Source organism: Carassius carassius, chromosome 48 (genome assembly GCF_963082965.1).
Source record: "Carassius carassius chromosome 48, fCarCar2.1, whole genome shotgun sequence".
NCBI classification, from domain to species: Eukaryota; Metazoa; Chordata; class Actinopteri; order Cypriniformes; family Cyprinidae; genus Carassius; species Carassius carassius.
Window position 1 is genome coordinate 37,951 of NC_081802.1, and position 22,005 is coordinate 59,955.

The 22,005-nt window shown below is 39.6% G+C and overlaps 1 protein-coding gene across 1 annotated transcript in view; it reads left to right on the top strand.

Annotated features, from left to right (window-relative positions):
• The first annotated feature begins 6,422 nt into the window (after window positions 1-6,422).
• LOC132131983 (myosin heavy chain, fast skeletal muscle-like) overlaps window positions 6,423-22,005 on the top strand; it is a 37,243-nt gene continuing 21,660 nt past the window's right edge. Inside the window, exon 1 of the mRNA XM_059544184.1 lies at window positions 6,423-6,540. Coding sequence (XP_059400167.1) covers window positions 6,475-6,540 — 66 coding nt within the window. The 5' untranslated portion in view covers window positions 6,423-6,474. The remainder of the gene's footprint in view (window positions 6,541-22,005) is intronic.

Genomic DNA, 22,005 nt, shown 5'->3' on the forward strand with positions numbered 1-22,005 from the left:
AATGGCTGCCTACTGCTCCGGGTGTGTGTTCACAGTGTGTGTTTACTGCTCTGTGTGTGTGCACTTTGGATGGGTTAAATGCAGAGCACGAATTCTGAGTATGGGTCACCATACTTGGCTGAATGTCACGTCACTTTCACTTTTTTAAAGTCAATGCGGCAATGATATATGTGCTAGTAGAGGATCACTTGTATCACTTTATATCATCATACTGTCCAGCCATTAGATAAGACATGATACCCCTAAAAGTATGACTTTCTGTAAAGCTGCTTTGAAACCATGTGTATTGTGAAAAGTGCAAAAAAGACTTTAATTGACTTTAATATGGAATACGACTTTGCGATCAACAAAATGTCACAAATGAACAGACACCGGAAGCCCAACAGATTAGCACAGACATTAGAAGAGCGTAAAACTGAAATAACAAGCTGGAAATAAGCAGAGAGATAGGAGAAGATAAATAAAATGCATGGCCAAAAACAAAGCTAGCTTTTAGTCCAAATAAGAACCAAATGAAACCAGATGATTTAATGTGTTTAACTGCTACATGTCTAATGTATTAGACATTTCCATTATTCAACTTATTAGGATGTCTAAAAGAGAAAAATAAATGACTAATTTCTCCAAACACATCTCATTCTTTTTCATAGGTTTGTCTAAACAGCAATGCAGCGTTAATGTGTCAGATTGCGGCTGGACTTTAGCATGAGTGTCACCATATGTAAAGTTCACAGAATGACAACTGCTGTGCTCAAATTTGCTCCTTTAACACATGAAAAGCTTCCAAGGCTTCTGGGAACAGTATCCTAGTGACATTTGAGAGCTTCTCCACAGCTAAACTGGGCTCTAATGTAGTGCCAAGGCACTTGAAGAAGATTGTGCTAAACATAAGACCCAAACAATGTCTGAACTCCAGTAACTGATACCCTTCACATAACATCCCTTTCTCAAGGTTAAGGGGCTTGATCACAAGTCATGCCCATAAATACATCAAGTATAATTTTTAATCACAGTATTGGTGGCTTATTTTCAAATATTAATTTAATACATCAGGATGTCAATTCACCTCATCTTAGGGAAGCATTCATTTAAACAGATATCAATATATTATGTTCTACAAGATGTTTTCTAACATTTCAGTATTACCTATAAACAAAACCAAAAAAATACAATAATTAAGGCTGGACATTTAACTAGCATATATTGATATCAGTGCAATGATATTGATGAATGTAACAATCAGTTCCAAAAATTCCTGTTGAAACAGAGCTAGGAATACATGACCAAATACAGTGAGTGTGTTCTGCTGAGTGAACATTATTCTGTCTATATAAGACGCTGCTTCAGGATCATCTAAAGACTGACTGGAACTCAAAGGTGGGTGAGTTTCTCAACATGTTCTCCTTCTACTATTAACCTAATATTACAGACTAGTGTTTTGCATTTTAGAGTGGATAACCCTGACTCATGGTAATTAGTTAAGTCAAGTCACCTTTATTTATACAGCGCTTTAAACAAAATACATTGCGTCAAAGCAACTGAACAACATTCATAAGGAAAACAGTGTGTCAAATAATGCAACATGATAGTTAAAGGCAGTTCATCATTGAATTCAGTGATGTCATCTCTGTTCAGTTAAATAGTGTCTGTGCATTTATTTGCAATCAAGTCAACGATATCGCTGTAGATGAAGTGACCCCAACTAAGCAAGCCAGAGGCGACAGCGGCAAGGAACCGAAAATCCATCGGTGACAGAATGGAGAAAAAAACCTTGGGAGAAACCAGGCTCAGTTGGGGGGCCAGTTCTCCTCTGACCAGACGAAACCAGTAGTTCAATTCCAGACTGCAGCAAAGTCAGATTGTGCAGAAGAATCATCTGTTTCCTGTGGTCTTGTCCTGGTGCTCCTCTGAGACAAGGTCTTTACAGGGGATCTGTATCTGGGGCTCTAGTTGTCCTGGTCTCCGCTGTCTTTCAGGGATGTAGAGGTCCTTTCTAGGTGCTGATCCACCATCTGGTCTGGATACGTACTGGATCCGGGTGACTGCAGTGACCCTCTGATCTGGACACAGACTGGATCTGGTGGCCACGGTGACCTCGGAATAAGAGAGAAACAGACAAATATTAGCGTAGATGCCATTCTTCTAATGATGTAGCAAGTATATCGGGTGTTATGGGAAGTGTTCCCGGTTCCGGTTTATCTAATTAATGCAGCCTAAAAATCCTTTAACGGATTTGGATATTAAAAGCATATTAGTGTGTTATGTGTATGCCAGGTTAAAGAGATGGGTCTTTAATCTAGATTTAAACTGCAAGAGTGTGTCTGCCTCCCGAACAATGTTAGGTAGGTTATTCCAGAGTTTGGGCGCCAAATAGGAAAAGGATCTGCCGCCTGCAGTTGATTTTGATATTCTAGGTATTATCAAATTGCCTGAGTTTTGAGAACGTAGCGGACGTAGAGGATTATAATGTAAAAGGAGCTCATTCAAATACTGAGGTGCTAAACCATTCAGGGCTTTATAAGTAATAAGCAATATTTTAAAATCTATGCGATGCTTGATAGGGAGCCAGTGCAGTGTTGACAGGACCGGGCTAATATGGTCATACTTCCTGGTTCTAGTAAGAACTCTTGCTGCTGCATTTTGGACTAGCTGTAGTTTGTTTACTAAGCGTGCAGAACAACCACCCAATAAAGCATTACAATAATCTAACCTTAAAGCTACCAACAGATTTAAAGTTAAAACAATTTAAACAGCATCATGGTTGGGTGATGGTTGTGGGGATGGTTAGGGTGTATTTGTTTGTTTGGGGCAAAAATTACAAAATGACAAAAAAAACTTTTTTTTAGAAATATCATGATTTTATCATGATCGTTTGTCATGCTGGTTTTTCTATTTTGCAAGCTGTTTGAGCATTATAGCCAAACTAATATCCATATAAAAAAGACAAAGCTTGTTACATTAAGGTAACAAATATATGAAAAAGTATGGCAGATATTTAGGCCAAAGTGGGAGAAGATCTTTGTCATTATTTGATCTTTGTTATTAAAAAAATAAATAAAAATAAAATAAAACAAAGATACACATTACAAATACACATAATACACAAATAAAATAAACAGTGTTTTGCAGGTACAATAGTTTTTAGCAGAAGCATTCAAAAAATTTATTTTTGTTTTGTTTTGTTTTTTTATATCTTCATGTACCCACACAAAAATAGTTTTAAACCTGAATGAGTTTCTTCTTCTGCTAAACATAAACTCTATTTTGAAAGAAGGTGGAAAACCAAGCAGATGCTGGTTCACAGTGACTTCCTGAGTATTTGTATATTCCTATCCTAGGAACTACCAAAAGTACAGCGTTTTGTGACCTTAGGGAGCGTGATGTATTGTAACGTGGTATGAGGCTAGTTAGGTACGCAGGAGCTAAACCATTTAGGGCCTTATAGGTAAGTAATGATAATTTGTAGCTAATACAGAACTTAATAGGTAGCCAGTGCAGAGACTGTAAAATTGAGGTAATATGATCATATTTTCTTGACCTGGTAAGGACTCTAGCTGCTGCATTTTGGACGACCTGTAGCTTGTTTATTGAAGAAGCAGGACAACCACCTAGAAGTCCATTACAATAGTCCATTCTAGAGGTCATGAAAGCATGAACTAGCTTTTCTGCATCAGAAACAGATAACATGTTTCGTAGCTTGGCAATGTTTCTAAGATGGATGAATGCAGTTTTTGTAACATGGGAAATATGATTTTCAAAAGACAACTTGCTGTCTAATATAACATCCAGATTTTTGACTGCAGTGGAAATAACAGTACATTTTATACATATATACATTTTCCTTAAATCATCCTGGCAACCCATTTTTTAAGTCTCAGGGTTTGAAAACCACTGCTCTATAGTACCGAAGTGAAGGACCGTCAGCACATTCTCTTCTTCTCATTTGTCACAGTAAACCGAAATCATGGGACATGGTCAAATGGAGTGTTTCGGCCCGGCGGCTATTTTCCTCCGGAAGCCATAAAAAAAGAGAATTGAGGCTCAGAACACCCCCTTTGATGACAAAACGGCGTTCTTCGTGGCAGAGTCAGAAGAGATATACCTGAAGGGTACTCTTGTTAGCAGAGAAGGTGGCAAAGCTACGGTCAAAACTCTGTGTGGGAAAGTAAGTACAATTACAAAAAGTGTTGATCTTCTGTAAAACAATTTAGCATGATGCTATGCCACGTGAATCAAACATTTTGATTTTTAGTAAATGTCTCACCCTTGCTGAAAACTTTTTATACCCTCATGGTAAAAGAAGCTGAAATCTTCCCCATGAATCCTCCCAAGTTTGACAAATTGAGGACATGGCCATGATGACCCACCTCAATGAGCCTACTGTGCTCTACAACCTTAAAGAGAGTTACGCAGCATGGTAATATTCTAAAATATGTTATTTTCCATCTTTTCCACTCAGTGGAGAATCTGGTCCAGTACTTTGCAACAATCGCTGTGTCTGGAGCAAGGAAGGCAGAACCTGTCCCCGGCAAAATGCTAAAGATAGTTAGTCGGAAAGATAGGAGGGAGCAAGACCTTTAAGTGCCTTAAAGGTGAGCAGAAGAATTTTGTATTGCACACGAGTAGATACAGGCAACCAGTGAAGTTTAAATAAAATAGGGGTGATGTGAGCAGACTTTTTTGTTGAAGTTAGTAATCTGGCAGCAGAATTTTGAATGTACTGCAGACGAACAATGGAGTGAGCTGGTAAACCAGCGAAAAGAGCAATAGTCTAGGCGAGTGGTAACGAATGCATGCACTAATGATTCCGCATCTTTTCTACTCAGAAAAGAAGAAGTTGTGCAACTCGACGTAGTTGAAAAAAAAGCAGCTTTGGAGAGTTTGGTAATGTGGTCACCCAAGGATAGCGATGAGTCTAGAATGACACCTACATTTCTAACAGTAGCTGATGGAAAAATAGAAATAGGGCCAAGGTCAAAGCTAGAAACATCAGTTTTATTTTTTATTAGAGATGGGGGACCAATTATTAAAATTTCAGTTTTATTCAAGTTCAGACTGAGAAAATTAGAATGTAGCCAATCGTTTAACTCACTGACACATGAAGATAAGGATGTCATCGACTGGGTAGAATCTGGTTGACAAGCAGTATATATCTGGATGTCATCAGCATAACAGTGGTAGTTAAAACCATGACGACGATTTATTTGGCCAAGAGGCTGAATATAGAGGATGAATAATAATGGTCCGAGAACTGAGCCCTGGGGAACTCCTTGTTTGAGCAAGACACCAGGAGATTTGGACTTTTGCAGTGAGATGAAGTATTGCCTATCTGTGAGATATGAGGAGAACCAAGATAATGCAGAACCTGAGATGCCAACTTCTGCCAGGCGAGAGAGTAGTATCTTATGGCAAATAGTATCAAAAGCTGAGCTAAGATCAAGTAATAAAAGAATTGATAAACTGCCTGAATCGCCAGAAAGTAATAGATCATTGAGAACCTTTACTAGTGCAGTTTCTGTACTGTGCCGTGTGCGAAAACCAGACTGAAAAAATATCAAAGAGATTGTTGCGAGCTAAAAATGACTGCAGCTGAGAGGCAACAGTCTTTTCCATGATTTTAGATACAAATGGCAGGTTAGAGATTGGACGATAGTTGGATAGATTTACAGGATCCAGATTCATTTTTTTAAGAATAGGAGTAACAGCATCAGTCTTGAGTGAGATAGGAACAGTGGAAGAAATGAAAGACATGTTCATGAGGTGTGAGATAGGGGCACAAATTACAGGGATACAGTGTTTCAGGAGAAAAGTAGGTGCAGGGTCTAGTCGGCTTGAAGAGGAATTTGATTTCTGTATAACATCAGCAATTAGAGATGGATTAGTTAAGGCAAAGGTAGTCAATGATTGGGTAGACTGAGTTTGCTCACAATTAGAAATAGTCGGTTCATCATCAAAAGTCCTGCATAAAACATCCAACTTTCCCTGAAAGTGGTGCAAAAAAGTGAAACATAAATCATCAGATTCATGTTGGCTGATACTATGATTTTGTGGCTGGATTAGTTTGCTTACCATGCTAAATAGTGCTTTAGACCTATTTTTAGCTTTGTTAATGATGCTGGAGATATAAGAAGACTGGGCTGCATTCACGGCAGTTTTGTAGTTCTTGATGTAATCAGAATAAGCAAGATAATGGACAGTTAAACCTGTTTTCCTGAAAAGACATTCAAGTTGTCTGCTTTTTGCTTTCATAGCACGAAGCTCTGCATTAAACCAAGGTGAGGAGTGGGACATGGGAACAGACCTGGTTCTAATTGGAGCATACTCATCCAGGATGTTAGAAATAGAAGAATGATACATATAATAAATCATAGATGGACATGTACAATTTAAAACTTCAGTAACATTAGAGGATGCAACAGAAGCAGAGAATGTACTGGTATCAACAGCCTTTACATTTACCCTTATGACTATCCAATGATCAGCCAGGGTGAAATCACTGTCAAGAGCATCAATGATGTGGAGGAGTTCATTGCCACAGATGTATGTGGACAACTTCATTATTATTAGTAGAAGTACTATTTCCAAAATCTATTATATGAGCAAATAAACATCAGGAAAACACTGACATGAACTGAATAGTGCATGACACACAATAAAAAAATAAGTCTCTTCCTTTTTTGATTCTGTAATAAATTATGCAATTTATTTGGTCTGTGTGAAAATAGACTGCCATTGATATTCTGGGCTTCACTGCTAATGAGAAAATCAGCATCTACAAGCTGACAGGTGCTGTGATGCATCATAGGAACATGAAGTTCAAACAGACGCAGAGAGAAGATTAGGCTGATTAAGCTGATGACTAACCTGAGGAGCACTCACCCTCACTTTGTGCGCTGCTTGATCCCTAATGAATCCAAGACTCCAGGTAAACTTAATCTCTGAACACTCAAATGTATCACAGTTTTGAAAATATCTCTGGAACCTCAGGAACATTTGTGTTGCAGGTCTGATGGAGAACTTCCTGGTCATCCACCAGCTCAGATGTAATGGTGTGTTGGAGGGTATCAGAATCTGCTGGAAAGTTTTCCCCAGCAGAATCCTATATGGTGACTTCAAGCAGAAGTAAAGACACCTTTCTGCAATCTCCTAATGGGAGATAATGCACCACCTAATCTTCACCATCTTATAAAGTGTTTTTTTTTTGTGGATTCAAAAGAAAATGACCCTCCTCTAAATGTCCTCTAGACACAAAGTATTAAATGCTAGCGTCATCCCTGAGGGACAGTTCAATAACAACAAAAAGGCTTCAGAGAAACTTCTGGGCTCTATTAATGTTGACCACAGCCTATATAAGTTTGGACACACAAAAGTAAGCTGTAAAACAAAATCAACCTCAACTTTAGATGGAAAGGCTTTTTTTATCATGTACCTGTGATGAGTGGGGCGGGGCCGAGAGCCGTGGGAACGGAGCGAGGCCGGTGGAGTGATTGGAAATCAGCGACACTCACTGGTCTTGAGTCCCACGGAGGAGATTGGAAGGATATAAAATAGGAGCGATGACAGTGAAGGACGAGAGAGGACCAGGCCTGGATTTTATTTGTGTTTGGTTTTTATTTGTGCACGGCAGTCATCCGTGAGGGGCTGCCGCGCTGTTTTGTGTTTATTTTGTAATTAAAGTTTCATTTTGATTATCCGCCGGTTCCCGCCTCCTTCTTCCCACGAAAGAACATTGTTACATAGGTGCCGAAGCCAGGAGGAAGGAGGGACGCGCTGCCGAAAATCCCTCGCCACTGGAGTGAACCCGTGGTGCCATCGAGCGGGCGTAGCAGTCGGGCGCCGTGGATGCTCGAGGCTGTGGGCTGGAGTGAGTTGCCGGCGACGGACGAGCTTGCTGCCGGCCGCCCGTGATATGGAGGGGTGGCTGCCATCCGTGAGGGAGCGGAGGAGTCGCCGCCGTTTGTCAGGGGGCCAGAGCCTGCTGCCATCCTTGATGGAATCGGGTGAAGCAGGGAATGGGGGACTCCTGCCGGCTGCCCAAAACCGGAGGAGCCGTCGACATCCACCGGGCGATGGAGGAGTGTCGTGCCATCCACCGAAGGCCATCCAGTGCCACCATCAGGCACTGTGGAGGAGTTCACCCAGCTGGTGGAGGGCCGAGCGGCAGCGGGTCTGGGAACTGGAACTAATTTTTTTCTCCTCTCCTCTCTCCCCTATCTTGTCTCTGTCACTCCTCATCCTTCCATCTCCTTTTCTCTTGCCTCGTCTGTCCTACCCCCAGGTTCCCGCAGGTCACCCTGAGCGCACCAGTAGAGCACAGTCTCGTGGGTACCCCCTGGCCTGCGAGGGGCGATGGGGGTATGTGACAAGTGGTGCGGGGCCAAGAGCCATGGGAACAGAGCGAGGCCGGTGGAGTGATTGGAAATTAGCAAAACTCACCGGTCTCGAGTCCCACAGAGGAGATTGGAAGGATATAAAATAGGAGCGACGACAGTGAAGGACGAGAGAGGACCAGACCTGGATTTTAATTAATATTGTTGCTAATTAATATTTTAATGATCATTTTTTTGTCACAGTAGCTTGAGGGCTCATTGGAGCAAGAGAAGAAGCTCCGTATGGACCTTGAGAGAGCCAAGAGAAAGCTTGAGGGCACGTCTGACTTTACAAAATTACACATTTGACAAAACACTACATTTAAAAAAGGAAGGACTTTGAGATAAGTCAACTTCTCAACAAGATTGAGGATGAACAGTCTTTGGGAGAACAGCTTCAGAAGAAGAAACAAAGAAACTTCAGGTAAACACTAACCCCAATCTTTCTGATGTGAAATGGTGAAGTAGATGAATAGCTGTGAAAACTCATATCCAAAGATCACTAAATAATTTAATTTCTTTATTTACTCAGGCCCGTATTGAAGAGCTGGAAGAGGAAATAGAGGCAGAGAGAGCTGCTCGTGCTAAAGTGGAGAAGCAGAGAGCTGATCTTTCAGGGAACTTGAAGAGATCAGCGAGAGGCTTGAGGAAGCTGGTGGTGCCACTGCTGCCCAGATTGAGATGAACAAGAAGTGCAAAGCCGAATTCCAGAAGTTGTGTCGTGAACTGGAAGAATCTACCTTGCAGCATGAAGCTACAGCTGCAGCTCTCCGAAAAAGAAGCAGGCAGACAGTGTGGCTTCACAAGCAACATGGAGGCTGTGGCTAAAGCAAAGGTATAATCTTGAGAAAACTTAAAAAGTAAAGATCTAATATTAGTTTTTCAAAACTACTTTAACTTTAGCAGCATAAAATTTGAACAATTTCCAAAAGAATCTCAGTGAGTTTATATTTCTTAATTTATGTAGGCAAACCTTGAAAAGATGTGCCGTACATTAGAAGACCAAGCAAGTGAGCTAAGGACAAAGAATGATGAGTTTGTAAGCCAACTTAATGATTTAAGTGCCCAGAAGGCAAGGCTCCAAACTGGAAATGGTATGTAAATACTGAATATACCATCACACAATGCCACAGAACTGTGCAAACACAAAAGTGATTCAAACCCCCATTACTAACATCATACAACTCTTCTGTGGCTCTTTCATAAATTATACATTGTCTCACACTAGGTGAATTTGGCCGTCAACTAGAAGAGAAAGAAGCTTGTTTCTCAAATGACAAGAGGCAAACAGGTTTACACTTAACAGATTGAGGAACTCAAGAAACATATTGAAGAAGATGTTAAGTTGTGTACCTACAAAAAAAAAAATGTTATTAAGTAATGTGTATAGATGGGAACATAGCTGTATAAAATAGGAAAGGAACATTTTCACTGCAATGCTTTTCACTTTTGATTTCAAGGCCAAGAATGCTCTGGCCCATGCGGTTCAGTCTGCAAGTCATGACTGTATGAGGAGGAGCAGGAAGCCAAAGCTGAACTCCAGCATGGAATGTCCAAAGCCAACAGTGAGGTGTCTCAGTGGAGAACCAAATATGAGACCGATGCCATCCAAAGCACTGAGGAGCTTGAGGAATCCAAGTAAATACAGCAAAGAAAATAGTTTTCAGCACCCTACTTTTAATATCACAAATATTAGTAATATTTCATCATTTCATAACACTTTCTTCAGGAAAAAGCTTGCCCAGCGTCTGCAGGATGCAGAAGAATCAGTTGGGGCAGTGAACTCCAAGTGTGAAGGTTAAGTAGAGGACATCATGACTGATGTGGAGAGGGCAAATGCATTGGCTGCCAACCTTGACAAGAAGCAGAGAAACTTTGATAAGGTCAAAGTCAAAGTCACCTTTATTTATATAGCGCTTTAAACAAAATACATTGCGTCAAAGCAACTGAACAACATTCATTAGGAAAACAGTGTCAATAATGCAAAATGATAGTTAAAGGCAGTTCATAATTGAATTCAGTGATGTCATCTCTGTTCAGTTAAATAGTGTCTGTGCATTTATTTGCAATCAAGTCAACGATATCGCTGTAGATGAAGTGACCCCAACTAAGCAAGCCAGAGGCGACAGCCGCAAGGAACCGAAACTCCATCGGTGACAGAATGGAGAAAAAAACCTTGGGAGAAACCAGGCTCAGTTGGGGGGCCAGTTCTCCTCTGACCAGACGAAACCAGTAGTTCAATTCCAGGCTGCAGCAAAGTCAGATTGTGCAGAAGAATCATCTGTTTCCTGTGGTCTTGTCCTGGTGCTCCTCTGAGACAAGGTCTTTACAGGGGATCTGTATCTGGGGCTCTAGTTGTCCTGGTCTCCGCTGTCTTTCAGGGATGTAGAGGTCCTTTCTAGGTGCTGATCCAGCATCTGGTCTGGATACGTACTGGATCCGGGTGACTGCAGTGACTCTCTGATCTGGACACAGACTGGATCTGGTGGCCACGGTGACCTCGGAACAAGAGAGAAACAGACAAATATTAGCGTAGATGCCATTCTTCTAATGATGTAGCAAGTACATCGGGTGTTATGGGAAGTGTTTCCGGTTCCGGTTTACCTAATTAATGCAGCCTAAAAATCCTTTAACGGATTTGGATAATAAAAGCATATTAGTATGTTATGTGTATGCCAGGTTAAAGAGATGGGTCTTTAATCTAGATTTAAACTGCAAGAGTGTGTGTGCCTCCTGAACAATGTTAGGTAGGTTATTCCAGAGTTTAGGCGCCAAATATGAAAAGGATCTGCCGCCCGCAGTTGATTTTGATATTCTAGGTATTATCAAATTGCCTGAGTTTTGAGAACGTAGCGGACGTAGAGGATTATAATGTAAAAGGAGCTCATTCAAATACTGAGGTGCTAAACCATTCAGGGCTTTATAGGTAATAAGCAATATTTTAAAATCTATACGATGCTTGATAGGGAGCCAGTGCAGTGTTGACAGGACCGGGCTAATATGGTCATACTTCCTGGTTCTAGTAAGAACTCTTGCTGCTGCATTTTGGACTAGCTGTAGTTTGTTTACTAAGCGTGCAGAACAACCACCCAATAAAGCATTACAATAATCTAACCTTGAGGTCATAAATGCATGGATTAACATTTCTGCATTTGACATTGAGAGCATAGGCCGTAATTTAGATATATTTTGTGATAAACAAAAATGCAGTTTTACAAATGCTAGAAACGTGGCTTTCTAAGGAAAGATTGCGATCAAATAGCACACCTAGGTTCCTAACTGATGACGAAGAATTGACAGAGCAACCATCAAGTCTTAGACAGGTAAGAAATATGTGCATAACCTATAAACCTAAACCTTGAACCATGGCCTTTGCTAATTAGCAATGAATATGTTTACTCTTCAGGTCCTAGCATAGTGGAAACAGAAGTATGAGGAAAGCCAGGATGAACTGGAAGGTGCTCAGAAAGAAGCTTGCTCTCCCAGTACTGAGCTGTTCAAAACTCCTATGAAGAAGCTCTTGACAACCTCAAGACCCTGACGAGGGAGAACAAGAACTTGCTATGTAATTTACACTTATTTGTTTGCTAAGGTTATAAGAAAAGAGATGCATTAAAGCAAATTTTTAAAATTGTTATTTTTAGAAACCCTTTAGAGGAGATTTCTGACCTCACTGAGCAACTTGGAGGGACTGGAAGAGCATTCATGAACTGGAAAAGGCAAAGAAGACTGTGGAGACTGAGAAAGCAGAAATCCAGACTGCACTTGAAGAAGCTGAAGTAACATGGTAAGCATTAAACGATTTTCCTGTCAGTTTGACACAATTCTTACTATAACTACTATCTATCAGGGCACGATGGAGCATGAAGAGTGAGATTGAGAAGGATGGAACAGATCAAGAGGAACAGCCAAAGAGTGATCGACTCCATGCAGAGCACTTTGGACTCTGAGGTTCGGAGCAGAAATTATGCCCTGAGAGTCAAAAAGAAGTTGGAGGGAGATCTGAAGAGATGGAGATGGAGAGTCATGCCAACCACCAGGCTCACAGCTCAGGGACGTCCAAGGCCAACTCATGGTATCTTTCTGTTGGGGATGCCCCCATACTGGTTTTTAATACTCATTCTCATACTCCTTGAAATGCTCCGATACCACACAGCATGTAAACAGTGTTGTGTCCAGGCAAAGAAACACAGACAATAGAACAAACAGAAAGCAGAATCGAGTTATTATAAACTAAGAATGTCCATGAAGTACATGTATTTAATTAATATAATTTTAAACATTTGATTCACACCTGTATAGCTGAGGTGTGCAAGCTGATGAGCAAAGCACGCCATGTGGATTCAGCGTGTGGTGGCTAAGATGAACAACGTTGTCGAGTAAATATCCCTTTCTCACAGATATCACTGGAAAGTAGGGCTGTGAATCTTTGGGTAGACAGCGATGATTCATAGGTTTTCAATTCGATTCAAGAATAATTTTTGCAAATTAAAAACAATTTCATTTCGATTCACAATTATATTCAATATGATTTGCTGAACAATTCGATTCTGCAAGTGCATTCACAGGATTATTTAAATGCTTCCCCTAAATTCTTTAAATGATTAGTCAGGGGACAAATTACACAGCAGCATTTATGGTTATAGAACGATGGGCTAGAAAGAAACACTTTAGTCCATTGTTAGATAGCTTAATGATGCTATGGCATGACATTGTAACAGTATTTGTCTAAGGAGAGAGTACCACATGGAATTCCAAAGAAGTAGAATTTTAATTATAACAACAATGGAGACAAACTACATACATAACTTTAAGAACCGACAAAGAAGAACCAAACAGACAGGACTTATAAACACATGGAACGTAATCAGGAAGAACAGAAACAGGTGGGGAGTAATCAATTAACTAAACAAGAAAAGGAACATTACCAAATAATGTACTCAATGGGGCGGCAGTGGCTCAGTGGTTCATGTGTCTACAAACCGGAAGGTTGGTGGTTCAATCCTCGGCTCCACCTGACCAAGTGTCGAGGTGTCCTTGAGCAACAAAGCCTGCCTCGGCCTCGGCCTCTATGGCTGGATCCCTACTAATCCCCCTCCCCCAAAATTTATGGGGGAACTTATGGGCTAAACTCAAGGCCTGGAGCAGACACTGGAGCGAGCTCTGGGGCTGGAGCTGACACCGGAGCGAGCTCTGGGGCTGGAGCCAACACTTGACTTAACTGGGGGTCAGGAGGCTTAACAGGGAACTTGTAGCCCTTCCTGGGCCAAACGGTGAAACCAAAGGACAAGATTAATCAGCTCGATCAAGGGGAAATCTTAATCAGGAAGATCGCAGTGGATTGTATACTCATCCAGCCCCAGCAGAAAACAAGTGCCCAGGAACGAATAGCGAGCTCAAGGAAATCCTCTGTATATCACTCCAACCTCGAACCGCTCTGCCACAAACACCTTAGAGCGTCCTCAGCCATCATCGTTTGTAGCGGTCAGTTCTTCTGTAATGGTACCTGTCTAAGGAGAGAGTACCACACGGAATTCCAAAGAAGTAGAATTTAATTATAAAAACAACAGACACCAACCACGTATATAACTTTAAGAACCGACAAATAAGAACCAAACAGACAGGGCTTATAAACACATGGAACGTAATCAGGGAGAACAGAAACAGGTGGGGAGTAATCAATTAACTAAACAAGAAAGGGAACATGACCAAATAAGGAAACTCAGAAAGAACAGGTGAACAGAAGTCCATAACCATGACAGACATGACATATGTAGAAATTTAGTAAGCCGCAAGATGTTAAAAAAGAGCTTTAAAAGTATTATGTATAAAAAAAAAATTCACACCAGGGGTGTAGCCATCATTTCAGAAGTCACAGAAATGTCCAATACAATCATTTTATGTAGGCCTATGAATGTGTTATATACTTTCACTTTTCACTTTTTTTTTCAAAAGTCAATGTCAATGTCACCTTTATTTATATAGCGCTTTAAACAAAATACATTGCGTCAAAGCAACTGAACAACATTCATTAGGAAAACAGTGTCAATAATGCAAAAATGATAGTTAAAGGCAGTTCATCATTGGATTCAGTTATGTCATCTCTGTTCAGTTAAATAGTGTCTGTGCATTTATTTGCAATCAAGTCAACGATATCGCTGTAGATGAAGTGACCCCAACTAAGCAAGCCAGAGGCGACAGCGGCAAGGAACCGAAACTCCATCGGTGACAGAATGGAGAAAAAAACCTTGGGAGAAACCAGGCTCAGTTGGGGGGCCAGTTCTCCTCTGACCAGACGAAACCAGTAGTTCAATTCCAGGCTGCAGCAAAGTCAGATTGTGCAGAAGAATCATCTGTTTCCTGTGGTCTTGTCCTGGTGCTCCTCTGAGACAAGGTCTTTACAGGGGATCTGTATCTGGGGCTCTAGTTGTCCTGGTCTCCGCTGTCTTTCAGGGATGTAGAGGTCCTTTCTAGGTGCTGATCCAGCATCTGGTCTGGATACGTACTGGATCCGGGTGACTGCAGTGACCCTCTGATCTGGACACAGACTGGATCTGGTGGCCACGGTGACCTCGGAACAAGAGAGAAACAGACAAATATTAGCGTAAATGCCATTCTTCTAATGATGTAGCAAGTACATAGGTTGTTATGGGAAGTGTTTCCGGTTCCGGTTTACCTAATTAATGCAGCCTAAAAATCCTTTAACGGATTTGGATAATAAAAGCATATTAGTATGTTATGTGTATGCCAGGTTAAAGAGATGGGTCTTTAATCTAGATTTAAACTGCAGGAGTGTGTCTGCCTCCCGAACAATGTTAGGTAGGTTATTCCAGACCAAAAGTAAAAGTGACATGTGGCTAATTTTTGCTGCGGCACCCGGGGAGCAGTTTGGGGTTCAGTGCTTTGCTCAAGGGCACCTCAGTCTTGGTATTGAAGGTGAGAGACAGCGCTGTACATTCACTCCCCCCACCTACAATCCCTGCCTGTATAAGACTCAAACCCGCAACCTTTGGGGAGACTCTCTAACCATTAGGCCATGACTGATAATGACTGGTACATGAATGAATTGTATCAAGTCCAGTCACCTTTATTTATATAGTGCTTTAAACAAAATACATTGCGTCAAAGCAACTGAACAACATTCATTAGGAAAACAGTGTTTATATATATATGATGCCAATTCTGCATCATATATATATATATATATATATATATATATACTAATTTAGGATTGAAAAAAAACAGCATGTAACTTAATTTATCTTTTTGGTTACTGAAGAGCAAAGATGAAGAATGAAGATGAGCCATCACACCACATCTACAAGCAATCATACAATATGACTTACATGTGCTGTGTCTTATATATGCATTAAATACAGTCTCTCAAGCCACTCTCTGTTTGTGTTATCGTAGCTAAACAGGTAGATCACGGAGGAACAATGCCAAGATCACAGGATCTCAGGGAATCAAGAAATTAATTAAAAAAAATACTATCAAGTCAAGTCACCTTTATTTATATAGTGCTTTATACAATACAGATTGCCAAAGCAGCTTTACAGTGTTAAACAGGAAAATAAAGTTTCAATGATGCATACAAAATTCAGTCCTGTTGTGAAGCAGCTCTAAAATAAGGACATTAGTATACAGATTTTTTTTTCAGTTAAAGTTAGCTTATTGTTCAGTTCAGTTTAATAACTGTGTTAAATTAATCAATTATGTAATGAGTTCAATTCATTTATAAAACAGTTCTGAAGAGAACAATGTATACCATCATCCAGTTTGGTTCAGTTCTCTTCCAAAAGTGTCAGTGCAATTAAGCTGTCATTGTTATGTTATGGGACACAAATATTATGTGTCCCCAAATAAGTAAGCCAAAAGGCCACCGTGGCAAGGAGCCCAAACTCCAAAAACTAGGCTAAGTTGGGGGGGGGGGGGGGGGGCAATTCTCCTTTGGCCAGAAGAACCAACATAGTGTGGTTTAATTCCAGGCTGCAACACAAGACATTTTGTGGATTGGTATTATTCAGAAAATGCATTCAGTTCCATCTGCTTTAAGATTGAATACACCACATAGTGAAGTGATTGAAGCTGGCAACAGGGTCTGTGCAGAGCTTGAAGTGTATACTTTTAAATGAAGTAAGTCATGACGAAAATGAGTAATCTCCATTAAAGTAATCTGTATGAAACCAACAAGAGATCGTGTAGGGGCCTGCACAAACTGGGACACGTTTAGTGCATCCAGTTGTAATTGTAAGGATGATGGAGGGTCAAACATATCCCACTTCAAGTCCCCTAACAATATAAATTTAGAAGAGATGTACGGAGCATTTATTTCACTTAAAACAGCAGAGGGCAGTCTATAACAACCATCTACAATGATAGAGACATTTTTAGATAAGATGATTTTCAAACGTATTAACTCAAAATGTTTAGGAAAAGATTTTGAGGTATTTACTGAAAACTGTAAATTATCCTTGATTAAGCCATGATTCAGAGGTGACAAGAATATCAGGATTTGCAGTATGAAGGTATGCAGTACGATCAGCAACTTTAGGGAGAAGATTACATATGTTCAGATGCATTAGTCCAAGTCCTTTACCATGGCAAAAACAGTCAAAAGTTAATGAATGTTTAGATTTGTGTGCCAAGATAACAGAAAATGAACAATCAAATGGCCTGGGATTTGGTTCAATATTCCTCAACATCAACAACAAAAGGATGAGAAGACATCTCTGTGTGAACAATTTGATGGTAAAGTCCTTATTAACAGTCTTACAAGGATGAAGGGGCACAGAAAAATTGTCCTGTAGGGCCATGATGCTGATTATACAAACCAAAAAAACTGATCTGTCATTGACTGGAGATGATAAAGGCAATGGTTTGCCCCGTGCTAGGCAGCTGTAGACAGAGTAGATAGAACTGCAACTAGGCTGCACATTGACGGAGATGACGTTTAATTAGATTGCGTGAGATGAGCCAGCCCTTTATCGTATCTTTATCCTAACAGTACTTGTAGCAGAAACTGGAAAAACAGAGATCTGGTAAACATCAAGATAGCCAACACACAAGTCAAGTCAATTCAAGTCTGCTTTATTGTCAATTCTTCCACATGTACAGCACATACATACAGAGAATTAAAATCGCATTACTCTTAGACCCTTGGTGCATACAGATAACACTAACAGTAGAACATTAAATACAGATAATAAAATTATAAAATATAAAGGACAACTTTACAAATATATAAATGGCTGCCCACTGCTCCGGGTGTGTGTTCACAGTGTGTGTGTGTGTGTGTGTTCACTGCTCTGTGTGTGTGCACTTCGGATGGGTTAAATGCAGAGCACAAATTCTGAGTATGGGTCACCATACTTGGCTGAATGTCACCTCACTTTCACTTTCACTTTCAAATAGGTCATGTAAAAAAGAAAGATAAGTAGAGCAGCAAAAGGCACACCAGTGAAGTAAACGATGAAGATATAATTATTGTAGTGCAAAAGAGCTTATTTGGTCTGGTTAAAGTGTCAATGCTAGATGAAGTAGTGAGCAGACCAATGCTGTACAAAGTGTCTGCTGCAGGTTCCAGTGTATTAGTGGGAGCTGGTGGGGGGGTGGTTCAGTGGTGCATTGGGAAAAAGGAGGTCGGGAGGGAGTTCAGCTTCCTGACAGCCTGATGAATGAAGCTGTCCTTCAGTAGCTGTGTGATGGGTGGGTGGGATCTCCTGTGATGCAGAGGGCTTTACAGGTGAGACGGGTTCCATAAATGTACTGGAGGGGGTGGAGAGAGACGCCAACTATCTTCTCAGCTGCTCTCACTATGCATTGAAGGGTCTTCCGACAAGACGCGTTGCAGGCACCATACCACACAGTAATGGATGGTGCCTCGATTGTACCTCTGTAGAAGGTGCACATGATAGGGCCGGGGTTCTGGCTCTTCTTAGTTTGCAGAGGAAGTAGAGATGTTCCTGTGCTTTTTGCACAATACAATGATTAAATGTAATGTTCTTGTCCAGTGCTGCGGTGTTGAACCCAACAAAGGACCAGTAGTTTCCGTGCAGCTCATGCGCCACACAAAGACAACGTCCAACTAGACACTGGATCATCAAAAGAGCAACAGATCCCCCAACTCATCGTCAAAAGCACTCAACCAGCGCCCGCAATCTAAAAATGTTCCACAGACACACACAGAGAGCTGATAAACTTGTATTTTTGTATTTTTGTACTTGTATATTTAAAAAAAAAAATGAAATGCACCAGCATTACTGAAAAATTTACACAAAAACAGAAATAAAAAGGAGACATGTAACGTGTAACCAGCTTGTTGCCATCTTGGAGGACTGTACCATCTAAAGTAGTTATTGCAGGTAAAGAAGTTGAGAAGGTAAATTTCATTTCAAAGTATTTGGGTACAGTTATTGATGATTAAGTTAAGCTGGGTGGAAAACAAATCTTATTGTATCAAAGGCACAGAAATTTTATTATTTATTGAGGAAGCTTAAGTCCTTTGATGTTGATAAATCTATTTTGATCATGTTTTATAGATATTTTATTGAACTTTCTTGACTTGCTTAATAAATGATCCATCTCACATTTTGTATTCAGAATTTGAACAGCTCCCCTCAGGCAGACGATACAGAGTGCCAAAGTGTAGGACTGTTAGAGCATCTAGATCTGTTGTTTCAAACGCAGTCTTGGTTGGAAACAATTATTTGAAACAAAGATAAAGGTGTACTATACATTTTAAAACTATATTTTAATATATAAAAAATGGTGCATTGTTAATACCCAGGCTTTTGTTGTTGTGGTTGTACTTGTGAATTTTTAATTTAGCAGTTTTGCCACAATACAATTTGTCTGTTTGTGAGGTTGATGCTGTATAAATTGCCTTGTGAAGGGACAAATAAAGATATTACTACTACTACTAACTAAAAAAACGGAAACTGTTCCCTGAAAACATATGTTATGATTAGATCATAACTCAACATTCAAATGAGACTAATTTTAGCTTAAAATCTTCAGTAAATCTTTATAATAACTTACATTAACTAATCAACAAACATTATGTAATGTTTAACATATCATTAGTTAATATATATTCATATAGCAATTTAAATTAAAAAAGAAATAACATGACTGTTAATGTTTACTAATGTAAATATGAATACCTAATGATTAACAGATCTTTGATTAAAGGGGGCCTATTATGCTCTTTTACGAAGTCTTGGTTTTGTTTTGGGGTGTAATAGAACAGGCTCTCATACTAGGTTGTTCAAAAAAACACATTATTTTTCACCTATTTTACATTATTACAACTCCTCTCTCCCCAGTCTGGCATAAACGGCTCGAATACTTCCTGTCTCAAATGAAGACCCGCCTTCTAAAAAGATGAGATGTGCTGTGATTGGTTAGTTGGGCCAGTGTGTGCTGTGATTGGCAGCACTCGGTGCCTGGTCGGGAAATGTCACGCCCCTTAGCCGCCTGCAAGCTTCAGTGTAAATATTGCATCAAAATCAAATCAGTTTGAGCGTGATTTAAAACCTGGATGATTTTAACCACTCTAAATTTATCTGTCTTGGGAAGGCTAGCATGTCAATAGCATGTAGTGCAGCTCAATCAGATCTCGTCCCATTCATCAATATTTGTGATATCACAAATCCCCAAAAAAAATGCGTTGTAGTTTTTCATAAGTGATTTCTGTTAAATAAAATATCTCCTTTTGAAGTGGACTTTGAGGTTTGTAACTTTGCAGATATTTTTTATGCTCAAACAGCAACATTACAGACTAACTAAAGATGAAAAAGCGTAAAAAGAACCCTTTTAATGTTACTTGAAAATTACAAATGTCATTAAGCTTTCAATTCATATGATCAAGCACTTTTTAAAAATCTACAAATTAATTTAACAGAAATTATGCAATGATTACAAGCTTATTTGTACTGATTTGTACTTTTGAATGCTAACAAATGTCATTAAACTTCAGTTCACATATTAGCTAATGCTCATTTTTACATTTACAAATGTTGTGAAAATACAAATAAATTAGTCATTTTAAGTACTTCAAAAACTATGCATGTTAACATATTTTTCATTAACTCAATCACAGTCTGTAAAGGTCTGTGTAAAGGCTTCATTTGTTGTGTAGACCTCTACTATTTTCCCATTATAACAAATTTTGTATTAATTATTTGTTCAAATTTTTGCAGTACCCAATCTAAAGTTGAGACTTTTCATCATTTGTAAATATTTAGAAACGTTTACTAATCATTAGTACCTTTATGAGCAGTCATTTTGATGGCAAAATGTGTCCCAAATGACCTGAATTCACCCCAATTACACATCTTTAACAAATCATTAATTAATTATATGTTCCAATGTTGAGACCATTCATCATTTGTAAAAGTCTATAAACATTTACTATTTTTTGTATCTTTATGTGCATTGGGCTTTCAGCTGCTTTAACAATGTTTGTGTAAAGGGAGGTTATAGTGTAGCTAAATGTGTGCTAAAGACATAACACATTGTAATTTGGGTGCAAAACATGTTTTTATTACCTCAAAACTTATTATATTAGTGTACTATTGTGTATCATTAAACAGAATATTCCTTAAATCATACATCATCAGGAAGAACAAAACTCCATTAATCATTTATCAAAACAATGTAATTTAAACAGATTGAACCGTGTTCCCTTATAGTAATCAAACTGACCACTGTACACTATTTACCCCTTAACCAACCCATATCACCAAAACTGTCCCTAACCTTATTGTACATCAATATTATCCAACCCATAAACCAACCCATACCACCAAACCTCTCCCGTATCTCACACACACACACACACACACACACACACACAATGTTACCTGTCCTGTTCAGGTGTTTTCCACTACTGAATGTCAACAACAGGAAAGCTGTACAATCAAACTGTATACCAGTTGCTGAAGCTGCTGAATAAAAGCACATCCTAAATTAATAAATAAATAAAATGCTAATGTAAAGTATAATTTTATTGTGACCAAACAAAGGAATGGTCAGTAACTATAGACTAATAACTTGACTGAAGACCAACTAAAGAGTCAGTAGTGTCCTACAATATTCTTTCAAATATGGGTGTCCGAGACAGACTAAATTAAAGCGAATGACTGTTTGATATCAAGCTTTCAACTTGATACCATAATAATGCTTGTGACCTATGCTGACAAATGGCAAAGCCCCAATGGCATAGCTGACCGACCAGCTATATTTGTGTAATGTCCTAATATGGCCACCCTTAGGGAAAGATGCCTTAGAATTTTATTGACCACATGTTCCCATCTTATAGGGTGTCAACATCTTAGAATTTATTCCACAGCCTCCTGCCATCTTCTCAAAAAGGACTAGAAAAGACGGTTGGACACATTGCATTGTCGTTGCAAGAAAAAGGAAAAGACAAGCACGTGGCACACCAACGCCACACCATCCTGGATACCCCTGTAGAAATCAGGGGTGCTTTCATGATGCATTCATGCATTAGCGCTTTCATTACTGCTCAGAACCATAACACAATACTCACCGATCTTGGATTTAGTCATCCAATAATCATAAATGCATTAAGTCACTGCGGCACTGATATTTGTGCAAGATCTAAATGTGG